We start from the raw sequence: 14,658 nt of genomic DNA, 5'->3' as shown, positions 1-14,658 counted from the left end.
GGAGAAGGCCTGCCTGTCTAGCTGGTCTATACTAGAGAAATGTTGCCGACGCTGTTGCAGCTCCATGATGTTAAAACACTGGGAGCCTTGGGATAGATGGGTTAGCCTTGGGCTGATCAGCGATAGAAGACATGATGCTAAAAGCCCTGCGGCAGATAGCAGTATGTCTGCATTAGGGCTCCCAACATCGCTAATCTCAGTGGAGCTGTTTGCAATGGTGAGACATATTTGGAAAACTTAGAATATCAGAGACCTCAGGAGGTCATCTAGTCCAACCCCCTGCTCAAAGCAGGACCAATCCCCAATTTTTGCCCCAGATCCCTAAATGGCCCCCTCAAGGATTGAACTCACAACCCTGGGTTTAGCAGGCCAATGCTCAAACCACTGAGCTATTCCTCCCCCTTCTGTAGCTAAGGCTTGTGTGCTCCAGAAGTGTTGAGGGGTAAATATAGTCATCGGAGCCCGGGTTGCTTGATTCAATCCTCCCGCAAAGATTTCTCAGGGTCCAAGGCATCCCAGGGCTACGAGGGGGCGCGATGCCTGGTTGGCTAACCCTTGCTGTAATGACATCCTGGGGCCATGTCCACACCAGGGCCGGGAACCCAGCATAAGTCTATCTCATGATGCCACAGAACACTAAGCCGGTTGCTGACAAGCTAAGTAACTGACGGCTGCCTGATTGGATTTTATTTTATATCCAAGATCAACATGGCTTGAAAGAGGCTTCAACAGATGCACTGACCTGCAGGTTTCTGGCCTTCTCCACTGTGGTAGGATGTCACTGCAAAGAGAAGAGACTGTCAGGAGAAGTGAAGTGTGCAGGGCAGCCATGACTACAGTTCAAACCTACTTCTCATTAGGAAACAGGCAGCTAATGCTGCGCCATTCCCCTTGGCCAGGGAACCTTGGCACCTGGTTCTAAAGTATGCTCCCGCTGAGGGACATTTCCTGCTAGAACAGTCTCCTCTACATCTTCTGTCCATCCCTGCAACATTTTTGGAAGAGCCTTCGCTATCCTTCAATAAAACCATCACACCACAAACTATACCCTCTCCGAACGGAGCTAAGCACAGACTATGAGGCCTCAGCAATGCAAAGGATTTCTTGGGGCCCAATGAGACCAGTACAGAATCGTTCCCTATATCAAGCCTGTTTTAAATGTCCTAAGTGATAGAGCTTCTGCTACTTCCATGTCTGGGGCCTTTTCTGATCTGTTCAATTATTATTATTTATATTACAAAAGCATCTCAAGCCCCAGTGGAGACTGGGGCCCTGTGGTGCATGGTACAAACAGATAGTGAGAGACAGTCTCTGCTCCCAAAGAGCTTACAGTCTAGAGAGACAAGACAGGGAAAGGGTGGGAGGGGAAACTGAGGCACGAGAGGGGAAAGGACTTGCCCAAGGTCACGCAGCAGGTCAGAGCTGGGGATAGAAGCTAGGTGCGGGGCAGCAACCTCTTGATGCCTACTGGCAGAGGATACAGGGGTGCCTAAGGGTTCTAGGAATCCCCTGGGTCTGGTCTCTACATAATAGTTCATCAGAGGGCATCGTGTAAGGGCTCTGCTGAAAGCTTGTGTCACGCTGATCAGCATCACCACTGTGAAATGTAGGTATGGATAATATGTAAGGTGCTCTTTATATATTCTGAAAATTAGGCTCTTCGGGTTTGTGAGTTAGGGCCGGTCACCAAAAGGTGACAAACAACCTTCTTTCCAGCAGGAGACACTTATCTATCTGTCTGGCTATATGCAAATTGGGTATTGTTTGCTTCACAGTGAACAACTATTTACAGTCTGAGCCATGCTAATCAAGAGATAATAAAGTCTCCAGGGTTGATTCTAGACAGGCAATAACAAGCAGCAGGGGGGTACCCCATTTACAAGTGAAGACACTGGGTGGTTGGAACTCTATCTGGGGGTACAGAGGTACCCCATTAACCATCACCTACGGGAAAAGCCACCAGCATGCTTGTTTAACTGGCCTGGTTGTTAGGTGCTGGGAGAAAGACTTTGGGTGAGCTAAACTTCATGAGCCAGAAAAGTGTCTTGTTTGTTAAGTCTAGGCCTGGACAGCAGGAGGTGGTTTTATTTGACATGTAACCAATCGTTTCCAATATTTCTACTTACTTGCTATGACTTGAACCACTGTTCCTTGTTAAATACACTTATCCTTGATTTCCCTATAAACATATCGACGTACTGTGAGTTGAGCCGAGCGGTGATCCGAGGTGTAACTGGGAAGCTACCGGATACTGTTCCTTTGGGAACAGCAGCTGTGTGACGTCTGTGAGTGTCCAGTGGACTGAGGGCTGGGCACTACAGGGAGATGCTCACAGGGACTTGGGGGTGGATTGTGCCAATTGCTAACCTGCAGAGGGACAGTGGGGCTGTGTAGACTGAGAGGGCAGTGCTTGCGTGGGCGGAGTCGTCAGGGGGCTGACCCCCGGCAGGCACAGACAAGGCTCCCTCAAGCTAAGGGCAGGTGGTGGAGAGGTGCCTCACAACCCTGGAAACTCCTGGGAAGTGTCACATGACGTCTCCTGAGTTCCCATTTGTGGCCCTATCCATTAGCCCAACCTGCCTCTCAGTGTGTGTGACACATGCCCTGCCAATGGCTGGCCTACAGACCTTTATGAGTCTGGCCCTGCTTCTAGGGGGAGGATTCACTCCTGCAGCTCGTGTCCTTAGTGTTGAAGACCCTGGGTGCAAGCCCTGCCAGCACCCCAGTGGGATCATGTTCACGTCTGAAAACCCCATTTTAAAGGAAATTTGGCCCAGCTTGCTTAAAAGTATTTGGAGTGAGATGGTAGCAGCTCCAACACCTTCAGCGATCACCAAAGGCTGCAGAGGGTGTGGGGGCAGCTGAAAGAAGGATTGCAAAGCTCCAGCAAAATTAAATGCATTCTCTGATTCGCTGTGTGCCACTGAAGCTGATGGGAAGTTGTGCAGTGCAGCCGGATTCCTACCCCAAGGGCTCTGTCTGGAAAATCACCAGGAAACCCTTACCAGCCGTGATCTTGAGGAAGGAGTGGGCAGCAAAGTAAGGACATCGGCAGAGCACACAGTCTTCGCTGGGTTAGTACAGCTGGTGGTGGTGCGCCAGGAGCTCGTGGAACTACGGGAGGAGATCAGGCTCGGGGAGAGGAGTCTGACTCCGATCTAATGTAAGACAATGCATGCTGGAAAGAATGGTCAGAGCGTCTCACCCATGCGGATGGGCTCCGATCTCATGGGGTACTTAGGGGGAAAGGACACGGGGCCAGAGAAAGGCTGTGGAATAAGAAGAACTAGTCCACTACTGAGATCAATAGGTGATCTACATGAGCTCGGGATCTGGTCCATTGACTCAATGACTCCCATTGAGCTATGGCCAATTTACACCAGGTGGGGATCTGGTCCATTATATCTATATGGTCACTTTTCAGAGTAAACCTGTGCTTTTAAACCCCTATCAAAACCAGCTCTGCATTCTGCAATGAAGGCCTGACGATGCCACCGTAAAACCAGGGTAAGCTGTAGCCTTGGGCCCATCGCTGTAGAATATTGTCATGTATTTTTATAAGCAAATATCCCCAGGCTCCTGGCTCTTGTGAAATTTTTGTTATTATTATGATCCTTGTATACAATCTAGAATTATAACAAGATGCAATCAGTGGATACACAAACAGCGGAGGGATGGGGTAGAGGACAAGGTATCAGGAAAAGATGGATCCATGATACAGAATGGCTGTTTATACCTGATCCACATCTGGTGTAAATTCACATTAGTATTTAGGATGGGTCACTTTGACTGGTTGAATTCATAGGTAATTTCTGTTTGGATGCACATTAAAAAATCACTACCAGACCACACTCCTAACTACTGTGAGCTAGTCTGTTAGCATTTCAGATTTCTGGAGGAAGGATATGCTTTGAGCTCTTGTGCATTCTAGCCTTCCTTTCCCTGGCTTGACTGTAGCTCAAGATTTTTGCTATTGATATAAAGACTCAGGGCCAAATCCCTAAATGGTGTAAATCAATGTAGCTCTATTTGATATTAATGCAGCTACATCAATTTACACCAGCTGAGCATCTGGCTTTCAGTTTAATTAAATGTGTAACATGCTTAGCAGCTTTCCCCGGTGGCACATCAATTATTCACATCCCCTTCCTTTGGGTGACGCTAAGTTAAAGCCCCAGTGGAAGACATTGGTGCCAGTATTTAAACTGTGGTTCTAGTCAGTCTGTTCCAAGGAGATCACGGGCTCCACACTGATTCCCACCCGCAAGTCTAGATACCACGTGCTCAATTTGCAAATCCACGGTGGATTTTTCTAACCGCCATAAGCGCAACAAGCTCCCTGCGGGATCTGGAAATCCAGCTTAGCCGTTCCTGCCTCCTGCACCGTTGTCATTGCCAGGAATACAGAGTCCAGAGTGGGCAAGCCTGCTGATGTTGCCAGAAGCAGAATAGACCACCCCCCTGCTCACTCTCCCACAGCTGTGCAATGCTCACAGGACTGGTGCAGGGACAATCTAAGGTGATTCAAAGACACTGTGAGGAACGGGCCATGTTTCCATGCACTTTCCCGCTCATGTCTCACCTGAATATTGAATTTTTGGTTATTTTTAAATACTTGGATCCAGATCTCCAGCTGGTGCAAATCAGCATAGCTCCATTGGACTCAATGGGCCAGATCCCCAGCTGGTGCAAATCAGCGTTACTCCAATGAAATCAGTGGCCCAGCTGGTATAAATAGGCCCTAGCTCCATTAGAGTCAATGGGGCTACATCAGTTTACCTCAGCTGAAGATCTGGCCTATAGTATCCTTAACACAGAATATAAATAGGGCATGGGATCTTGGGCAGGCCCTCCGCACTAGCATGACTTTATAGATTCACTGGTGATCAGCTAGTCTGACCTCCTGTACAACATAGGCCTTAGAAAATAATTCCTAGAACAGATCTGTTAGAAAAACATTGTATCTTGATTTAAAAACTGTCAGTGATCAAGAAATCCACCACAACACTTGGTAAATTGTTCCACTAGCTAACTGCCCTCACCATTAAAAATTGACACCTTTTTTCCAGTCTGAATTTTTCTAGCTTCAACTTCCAGCCGTTGGATCGGTGTTCTACCTTTCTCTGCTAGACTGAAGAGCCCATTGTGACGCAGGCAGGCCAGGTGCCAATGCATGCCAACGCCCCAGGCTTCACTGAACACTTACAAATGCAGAGCTGGAAGCCAGGCCGACCCACTTGTGTATTAGTATAGATCAAAGTGATTGTTAAATGTATAAGAATGTCTTTGGTGTTTGAACTTCATAAAAACAAAAGGGATGCTGCATGCATTGTTATCACTTATTTGTATCCTGTTATAATGTAATGGCAAACATTTATATTTTGTGCACCCCTGTAACTAAATAACTAAGGCTGTCAAGCGATTAAAAAAATTAATCATGATTAATCGTGCGATTAAAAAAATTATTCACGGTTAATCGCACTATTAAACAATAATAGAATACCATTTATTTAAATATTTTTGGATGCTTTCTACATTTTCAAATATATTGATTTCAATTACAGTACAGAATACAAAGTGTACAGTACTCACTTTATATTTATTTTTGATTACGAGTATTTGCACTGTAAAAAATCAAAAGAAATAGTATTTTGCAATTCACTTAATACAAGTACGGTAGTGCAATCTGTTTATCATGAAAGTTGAACTTACAAATATAGAATTATGTACAAAATAAACTGCATTCAAAAATAAAACAATGTAAAATTTTAGAGCCTGCAAAATCACTTAGTCCTACTTCTTGTTCAGCCAATCGCTCAGACAAACAAGTTTGTTTACATGTGTAGGAGATAATGCTGCCCGCATCTTGTTTACAATGTCACTTGAAAGTGAGAACAGGCATTCTCATGGCACTGTTGTAGCCAGCGTCAATGCCAGATATGGTAAAGATTCATGTGTTCCTTCATGCTTCAACCACCATTCTAGGGCACATGCGTCCATGCTGATGATGGGTTCTACTCAATAACAATCCAAAGCAGGATGGGCCGATGCATGTTCATTTTCATTATCTGAGTCAGATGCCACCAGCAGAAGGTTGATTTTCTTTTTTGGTGGTTCGGGTTCTGTAGTTTCCGCATCAGAGTGTTGCTCTTTTAAGATTTCTAAAAGCATGCTCCAGACCCCGTCCTGATCAGATTTTGGAAGGCACTTGAGATTCTTAAATCTTGGATCGAGTGTTGTAGCTATCTTTAGAAATCTCACATTGGTACCTTCTTTGGGTTTTGTCAAATCTGCAGTGAAAGTGTTCTTAAAATGAACCACATATGCTGGTCATCATCTGAGACTGCTATAACATGAAATATATGGCAGGATACGGGTAGAACAGAGCAGGGGACATACAATTCTCCCCCAAGGAGTTCAGTCACAAATTTAATTAACACATTATTTTTTTAACGAGCGTCATCAGCATGGAAGCATGTCCTCTGGAACAATGGCTGAAGTACAAAGGGGCAAACGAATGCTTAGCATATCTGGCATGTAAATACTTTGCAATGCCAGCTACAAAAGTAGGAGCATTGGCAGCAGATGGAGGGAAGTGATTATTCCCCTCTATTTGGCACTGGTGAGGCCACATCTGGAGTACTGCGTCCAGCGTTGGGTCCCCCACTGCAGAAAGGATGTGGACAAATTGGAGAGAGTCCAGCAGAGGGCAACAAAAATGATTAGGGGGCTGGGGCACATGACTTACGAGGAGAGGCTGAGGGAACTGGGTTTATTTAGTCTGCAGAAGAGAAGAGTGAGGGGGGATTTGATAGCTGCTTTCAACTACCTGAAAGCGGGTTCCAAACAGGATGGAGCTAGGCTGTTCTCAGTGGTGGCAGATGACAGAACAAGAAGCAATGGTCTCAAGTTGCAGTGGGGGACATCTAGGTTGGATATTAGGAAAACCTATTTCACTAGGATGGTGGTGAAGTACTGGAATGGGTTACCTAGGGAGGTGGTGGAATCTCCATCCTTAGCGGTTTTTAAGTCCCAGCTTGACAAAGCCCTGGCTGAGATGATTTAATTAAGGTTGGTCCTGCTTTGAGCAGGGGGTTGGACTAGATGACCTCCTGAGGTCTCTTCCAACCCTAATCTTCTATGATACTAAGAAGAGGGCAGCATTATCTCCTGTAAATGTAAACAAACTTTTTTGTTTTAGCGATTGGCTGAACAAGAAGGACTGAGTGGACTTGTAGGCGCAGAAGTTTTACATTGTGTTGGTTTTGTACACTTTTTTATTTCAGTTACAACACAGAATACAATATATATGAAAATGTAGAAAAACATCCAAAATATTTAATACATTTAAATTGGTATTCTATTGTTTAACAGTGCAATTAAAATGTGATTAATCACATTTATTTTTAAAATCGTGATTAATTTTTTTGAGTTAACTGCGATTAATTGACAGCCCTATAAAGAACCCTTCAAATGAGAAAGAAGCCTTGTGGAATGCAATTGAAGAACTTTAACAGGAGAGTGCTAATTTCAAAGCAAGTGGTCACTGTGTGTGATGATCGGAGATCAAAGACTCCAAGTGCACTCCTCATTCTCTGGCATCAGAGAAAGAGCCCATGCGTCAGCTTAGTTTCTGTGAGAAGCTATAAGTATGGACACAGGGAAAAATTCTTCATCTCTGGACTGTTTAGATTCTAACAGGGTAGAATAACAGAACAAGAAGACGGAGATCTCCAGAGTTATTCTGGGTAGCCCTGAGAGACTTTTTTTTGTTTGTTTTTTATTTGGGAAACTGACAGATTATTACATCTCCGCTACCATTTGGAATTATAGACTGTCCAGATATTTTCACCTGCTTTAACCTCTCAGTAACTCTCATTCCCTTTTTTTAGCTAATAAACCTTTAGTTAGTTTACTTTAGAATTGGCTACCAGCACTGTCTTTGATGTGAGATCTAAGACACAAATTGATCTGGGTGAATGATTGGTCTTTTGGGACTGGAGGTAACCTGAATATTTTGTGATTTATTTATTTATTTTGGTTTAAGGGACCATTTGTCACATAGTCCAGCTTGCCTTGGTAGCAAGATAGACTGGAGAGTCTAAGGGGACTGTCTGTGAACTCCATTATAAGACTATTGTATCACTCTGGTACTGGGTTGGTGAAATCTAATTATAGAATGTACCTCCCGTTTGGGGTGTTTTTGACAGTCTGCCCTGAACTAGGCACTCTTAATCACGAGCTACTCCAGACAACATAACACCTATTATTAAATATTTGTCACTCATGTAGGTACTTATAGAGTGTAATCAACTCGCCCATAACCTTCTCTTGTTAAGTGAAATAGATTGAGCTCTTTGAGTCTTTCACTATATGGCATGGGTTCTAATTCTTTAATCATTCTTGAGGCTTCTCTCTGAACCCTCTCCAATTTATCAGCATCTTTCTTGAATTATGGACACCAGAACTGGACACAGGATTCCAGCAGCAATCATGCCAGTGCCAAATACAGAGGTAAAAAAAACCTCTCTACTCCTATTTGAGATTCCCATAGAAGCATCCCAGGATAGCATTACTCTTCTGGCCACAGCATCGCATGGGAGCGCCTGTTCAGCTGATTATCCACCATAACCCCCAAATCTGTTTCAGAGTCACTGCTTCCCAGGATAGAGTCCTCCATTCTGTAAGGATGGCCTACATCCTTTGTTCCCGGGTGCATACGTATTAAAACACATATTGTCTGCTTGCCTCCAGTTTACCAAGTGATTCAGATTGCTCTGTATCATTATTTACCACTCCTGGATTATTATGTCATCTGAAAATGTTATCAGTGATGATTTTACATTTTCTTCCAGGTCATTAATAAAAATGTTAGTAGCATAGGGCCAAGAACTGATCCTGTGGGACCCCACTAGAAACACATCCATTTGATGACGATTCCCTGTTTGCGGTTACATTTTGAGACCTATCGTTTGCCAGCTTTTAATCCATTTAATGCATGCCATATTAATTTGATATCTTTCTAGATTTTTCATCCAAATGTCATGCGATACCAAGTCAAATGCCTTACAGAAGTCTATTACATCAACCCTATTACTTTTATCAACCAAACTTGTAATCTCATAAAAAGAAAAAAAAAAGATATCAAGTTAGTTTGACAAGATCTGCTTTCCATAAACCCATGTTGATTGGTATTAATTATATTACCTCCCTTTAATTCTTTATTAACTGAGTCCTGTATCAGCCCCTCCATTATCTTGCTTGGGATCGATGTCATGCTGACAGGCCTATAATTATCCGATTCATCCCGTTTATCCTTTTAAAATATTGACACAACATTAGCTTTCTTCCAGTCTTCTGGAACTTTCCCTGTATTACAAGACCTGCTGAAAATCAGCATTTTAGGGTCAGAAGGGGGCCATTATAATCATCCAATATAACAGAGGCCATGGAATTCACCCAGTGATTCCTGAATCAAGCACATTTCTTGTGGTTGAGCTAGAGTGTAGTTTTAAGAAAGGCATTCAATCTTGATTTATTATTGTGTGTGGCTGCTATTGCACTTCCAGATCCCAGTCAGGGATCAAGACCCCTTTGTACTAGGCTCAGTATAAACAATACAAAAGCAGCCGTTGCCCCAGAATGCTCACAGTCTAGGATTTAGACAATACTTAACCTTGTCTACACTAGAAAGTTGTACCGCTTTAACAATCCCAGTATAGTTAAAAGGGGCACAATTCCTCGAGTGTGGACATTGTTATATTGGCATAACTGTGCTTATACCGGCATAGCTTACTTCCTTATGAGAAGTGGAATGAAGTACAAAGCGGTATAAGGTAACTTGATACTGGTATAGCTGTGTCCACACTGGGGGTTGTGCTGGTAAAAATCACACCTCTAAACGAAATAGATAGACCAGTACAGAAGCTGCCTGTAGACCAGGCCTTTAGGCAGGGGCCATTTGTTTGTTATGCATGTCTGTACAATGCCTAGCACAGTGGGGCCCTGATCCATGACACACAGCAGGAGCGTGAACAGACAAATGGTGGGGAAGACAAAGTGGCCTCCAATGGCCAGGACTGTGTTTTATTAATGCAGCATGGCAGATTTCAACTCTCCTGGTGCCAGTGATTGTGGTTTTTATTTTATTTTTCTGAGGGGTGAGTCCGATAGAGTTAGATTTCTCTTTCTTATTACTCAGGGCTGCTAGCAGATTTTGTGCATGGGTTGGCAAATGTGCCTGAGGGTTTTTTGCAAGGCTGGCTTAGCTACATGACGAGGTTTGGAATCCAAATTGGCTTGCATCACTGGCACACGCAGAGCCCTACTGACCCCTTTGGGCACCTCTAGGGTGAGTAAAGCGGGCAACATATGGCCCCATGCAAAGAGATTGCCGCCTCCAGGGTAGTTGAGCACCAGTGGGAGAAAAATTAGAGGGGGAGGGGCCTAAGGTGTATCAGATAAATGGGGGCAAAGGGGAAAATGGACTGAGCCGTAGGCTTACTTGGTCCTGCTACAGTGCAGGAGCCTGGAGTTGATGATGTCTCAATGTCCCTTCCAGCCCTATAGTTCTATGATTCTATGATCCCTCCTTGATCACAGAATCATAGAAGATTAGGGTTGGAAGAGGCCTGAGGAGGTCATCTAGTCCAACCCTCTGCTCGAAGCAGGACCAGCCCCAACTAAATCATCGCAGCCTGGACTTTGTCAAGCCGGGCCTTAAAAACCGCTAAGGATGGAGATTCCACCACCTCCCTAGGTAACCCATTCCAATGCTTCACCACCCTCCTAGTGAAATCATTTTTCCTAATATCCAACCTAGACCTCCCCCACTGCAACTTGAGACCATTGCTTCTTGTTTTGTCATCTGCCGCCACTGAGAACAGCCTAGCTCCATCCTGTTTGGAACCCGCCCTTCAGGTAACGAAGGCTGCTATCAAATCCCCCCTCACTCTTCTCTTCTGCAGACTAAATAAACCCAGTTCCCTCAGCCTCTCCTCATAAGTCATGTGCCCCAGCCCCCTAATCATTTTTGTTGCCCTCCGCTGGACTCTCTCCAATTTGTCCACATCCTTTCTGCAGTGGGGGACCCAACGCTGGACGCAGTACTCCAGATGTGGCCTCACCAGTGCCAAATAGAGGGGAATAATCACTTCCCTCCATCTGCTGCCAATGCTCCTACTAATGCATGCCCTTGTCTGGGTGGGTTTGACCCCCATATTGAGGCCTTTAGATCTTGTATTTGGTGCCTAGATGCCATGGTGATTGGCAGACAGATGATTGGCAGCTTGCCTTCCTCCCAGCCATTGGGTCTCAGCTGCAGACTGGCTGGGCCGAGAGGCTGGGTCAGTGCAGCAGTCTAATTTATCAAGTCTTGTGTCTCCCCTCTTCCCTTCCTCTTCCAGAGTCCCTCCTCTGCTTCTTCTTTGGCTGGTGTTGGCGGGTGGGGAGGGGGGCATATTACAGACCTGAAATAACTATTCAGGGCAAACGCCCATTGAAGTCGATGGGCTACATCCTGACTGGTGCTGTGCTAGCCCAGCAGAAATTTTGCCCAAACAGGGACTGAATAAAGCCCTAGAGCCAGGTTGTCCCAGAGAGAGAAGAGTTGGAAAAGATCTAGACATTTACTTCTTCTCGAGTCACCTCTGTGTCCCCCAGCCTGGGCCAGGGTAGGATTAGTCCCCGGGCTGTTGTTATCAATGAGGAGGTTTGTTATGCATTTGTTAAGCACCGACAGCACAGCGGGCCCTGCGCAATGCCTCCAGAATATGCGCCCCTCGCCCTAAGGTGCTTACGACCTCAGTTAGACGGACCGTGCAATCTGGACACAATCCGTGGGCTGTCTGGGAACAGGAGGGCTGGTTTCCCAGTGGCACTGTGGTGAATATGGTGCACCCTGTAGCGATTGTATATTGGCCTGGTTATTAGGATGGTGTTTTCTGCATGACATTTTGGTCTGTTTCTCACAGGGTCAGGCAGGAAAGAGGAGGTGGTTTGTGATGGTCACTATCACTCGCCGCTTAAGAGTCATTATGGGACAATGCTGAGCAATTAGCTCCAGTGGCTCTCGCTTGATCCCCTTTGAGCCTTCAGGATTGGTTTTGCCTAGAGGGGCCAAAACCTACCAACCCTGGAATAAACCTCCTCAGGAGCAAAAAATCTTGGCAAGATTTAAAAAAGGGATGCCAGAGGGAACCAGATTGAGACATGGGAGTCTGCGGGGTGTTTGAGGAAATGTGACCTGCTTCGGTCACCATGGTGGGATGGCACAACTTAGGTAAGGGCTTGTCCACACGTGAGAGTTATTCTGGATTAATAAGGTAGAGTGTGAATTTGAGGTGGCATTTCTGAATAGCTCCTTTTAAACCCTAAATTAGACACGCACGAAGGCTGGCTGTTGATTTCAAATCCCTTTTTCTCTCATGCTTTGTTCCAGCTGCTACATAAAAAATCCTGTGTTTAAGGTGGCTGTTGGCTGCTATACCTGGTCATAGGTTCCCCAAGCCCAGTAGGGCCTGCAGGGTGGTAGCCAGTTTGTGTAAGCGGGACTGTGTTCCTAGCTCCTGGTCTAAGAGTGGAAGAATTGTGAGATCCCACCCTGAGACGGGGGCAAGAGGCCCGAAACCTGCTGTAGGTGCGCTCAGAGAGACCAGACAAGGAGACAGAGGGGCAACCAGCCCGCCCGCCCTGTATTTGGGACACATGCATCAGTACATTCTCAACAGAGCTCGGCGGGAAATGGTTTTCCTGTCCTGCAACAGTGTTTGAGATTTCAAAAAAAGTTCCTGTGATGCACTGGGACAAAGGAGAGGCCTTTTCAAATTTTTTTCAGAAAAAACAGAGCGGGAGAGAGGCCCCAGAATAAGCCAGTGGTTAGGGTATTCACCCATTGTATGAGAGGCTCTGGTTTAAATCCCTGCTCTGCCTGACTCGGATAAACAAGTTGAAACCAGCCGTCTTGCAGGGCAGTGCCCAAACCAGAAGGCTATTGGCTAGGCCCTGGTGGGGCTCTGTCTCTCGCTTTGACCAGAAATTCCATCCTGGACCTGAGCAACCATCCCAAAGAACGTTTCCTTTCCCGCATAAATATTTGGTTTTGACGAATCAGCATTCTCCGGTGAAAAACCACTTCACTGAAAATCTCCTGACCAACTGAAGCTCAGCACATTCAGATTGAAATGACTCAAGAAAAACTGACGCTGCTTTTCCTTATTTCGAGTCCTCGCTCACACGCTTTACAGGACTCACAGAATTACCACTTTGCATGTTGTTATGCTTCTTATTTGTATTGCAGAAGTGGCTACAGGGCCCAGTCAGTGGTCAAGGCCTGTTGTATTCAGTGCTGAACAAACAGAGAGAGAGAGACTAGTTCCTGCCCCAGAGAGCTCCTGATCTAGGATTACAACAAGATGCAATTGGTGGATAAATAGACAAAAGGGAGGGATGGAGGACCTGGTAGTTGCCCAAGACGGAGCCATGGCATAACTGCTTTTTGCACCTGATCCTCAGGCGGTGTAAATTTGCATAGCTCCATTGCAGTCAATGGGTCAGATCCCCAGATCGACTGTAACTCCATTCAGAGTAACAGCCGTGTTAGTCTATATTTGCAAAAAGAAAAGGAGTACTTGTGGCACCTTAGAGACTAACCAATTTATTTGAGCATAAGCTTATGCTCAAATAAATTGGTTAGTCCCTAAGGTGCCACAAGTACTCCTTTTCTTTTTGTAACTCCATTGACGCCAATGCCCTTTTACACCTGCTGAGGCTCGGCCTCATATTTCTTCATGGTTTAGAGCCCTGCTTTATTTCAAAAGGTGCAGTGCTAAATAGCAGGCTGGTTTCATTTATGGGGCTCTGCTCATTTTATTGGCTGATGTTTTGACCATCTATGTTTGGTTTTTAGTCCTTTAATCAGCCTATGTTGAAGAGTAAATCACCAAACACACTTTGGCGCCACGTAAATACGACATATCGTTATTATGTTAAACTGCTAAGCACAATGCCCGACCAAGGCCGCAAATACAAAGCCACAGCAGATGTTCTTTAGGAACTCCTCATCTGGTGTAAATCAGCCCCAGTGGAGCGAGATAGATAGACCGCATTTGGGGATCTGGCCCATCGATGCCAATGGAGCAAAGCCAATTTACACTGATTAGGGATCTGGCCCATTGACACCAATGGAGTGATACCAATTTACCACATTTGGGGCTCTAGCTCATTGTTTTAAGTTCCTGAAAACCAAAGCTAGGACAGGGTGAAATCTACCACTCCACCTAGGGGATCTCTGCATCTCTGCACCAGTTCAGTAGGACCTCATCTATCCTGCCCTGGTTCCCCTGGCTGGACACCTGCAGTGGCAAGAAGATGTGTGATTACTGCATGCCCCGACTGCAGAGGGAAGGGCGCTCACACACAGTGGGACTCCTCTGTAGATCAGGGCAGCTGCCCTGAGTCCCTGAATGGCAGAGGCCAGTTTGAGTACTCACCCCACATCCCCACCAAGACCAACGAGATGAATGCCGGCTGCTGGACTCCCATCGGGCTGGGTCTCTCCCTCCTCCACCCCGTCTGAATCTGTGAGCTCGGGGCTGAGCGACCGGGCGTTTGCACCCCAGCTGGCTCTGCTACCTGGCACGGGGAAAGGGAGGGGGCCGG

General features: G+C 45.8%; 2 protein-coding genes across 5 annotated transcripts in view; one reads left to right on the top strand and one right to left on the bottom strand.

The window, feature by feature from the left end:
• The window catches only part of VPS37C (VPS37C subunit of ESCRT-I), a 26,482-nt gene extending 21,493 nt beyond the window's left edge, over nucleotides 1-4,989 (top strand). The window contains exons 7-8 of one of the 2 annotated variants that reach the window (XR_006291781.1): nucleotides 703-2,285; nucleotides 2,930-4,989. Coding sequence is in view for 1 of the 2 variants with exons in the window: in XM_043549601.1 (XP_043405536.1) it covers nucleotides 703-922 (220 nt within the window). In the remaining variant the exon portion in view is untranslated. Of the gene's footprint in view, nucleotides 1-702; nucleotides 2,286-2,929 lie in introns of those variants that run through there. The other variant, XM_043549601.1, reaches the window with a different exon arrangement.
• CD5 (CD5 molecule) overlaps nucleotides 1-14,658 on the bottom strand; it is a 26,036-nt gene extending 11,378 nt beyond the window's left edge. For 2 of the 3 annotated variants that reach the window (XM_027833954.3, XM_027833955.3), the window contains exons 1-2: nucleotides 14,490-14,657; nucleotides 743-781 (exon numbers count right to left, since the gene is read on the bottom strand). In XM_027833954.3, coding sequence (XP_027689755.1) covers nucleotides 743-781; nucleotides 14,490-14,541 — 91 coding nt within the window. In that variant the 5' untranslated portion in view covers nucleotides 14,542-14,657. Of the gene's footprint in view, nucleotides 1-742; nucleotides 782-14,489 lie in introns of all 3 variants that reach the window. The other variant, XM_043549598.1, reaches the window with a different exon arrangement.

Source organism: Chelonia mydas, chromosome 6 (genome assembly GCF_015237465.2).
Source record: "Chelonia mydas isolate rCheMyd1 chromosome 6, rCheMyd1.pri.v2, whole genome shotgun sequence".
Taxonomy (NCBI): Eukaryota; Metazoa; Chordata; order Testudines; family Cheloniidae; genus Chelonia; species Chelonia mydas.
Note: the sequence above shows the minus strand (reverse complement) of the source record. Positions and strands in the feature narration are given on the sequence as shown.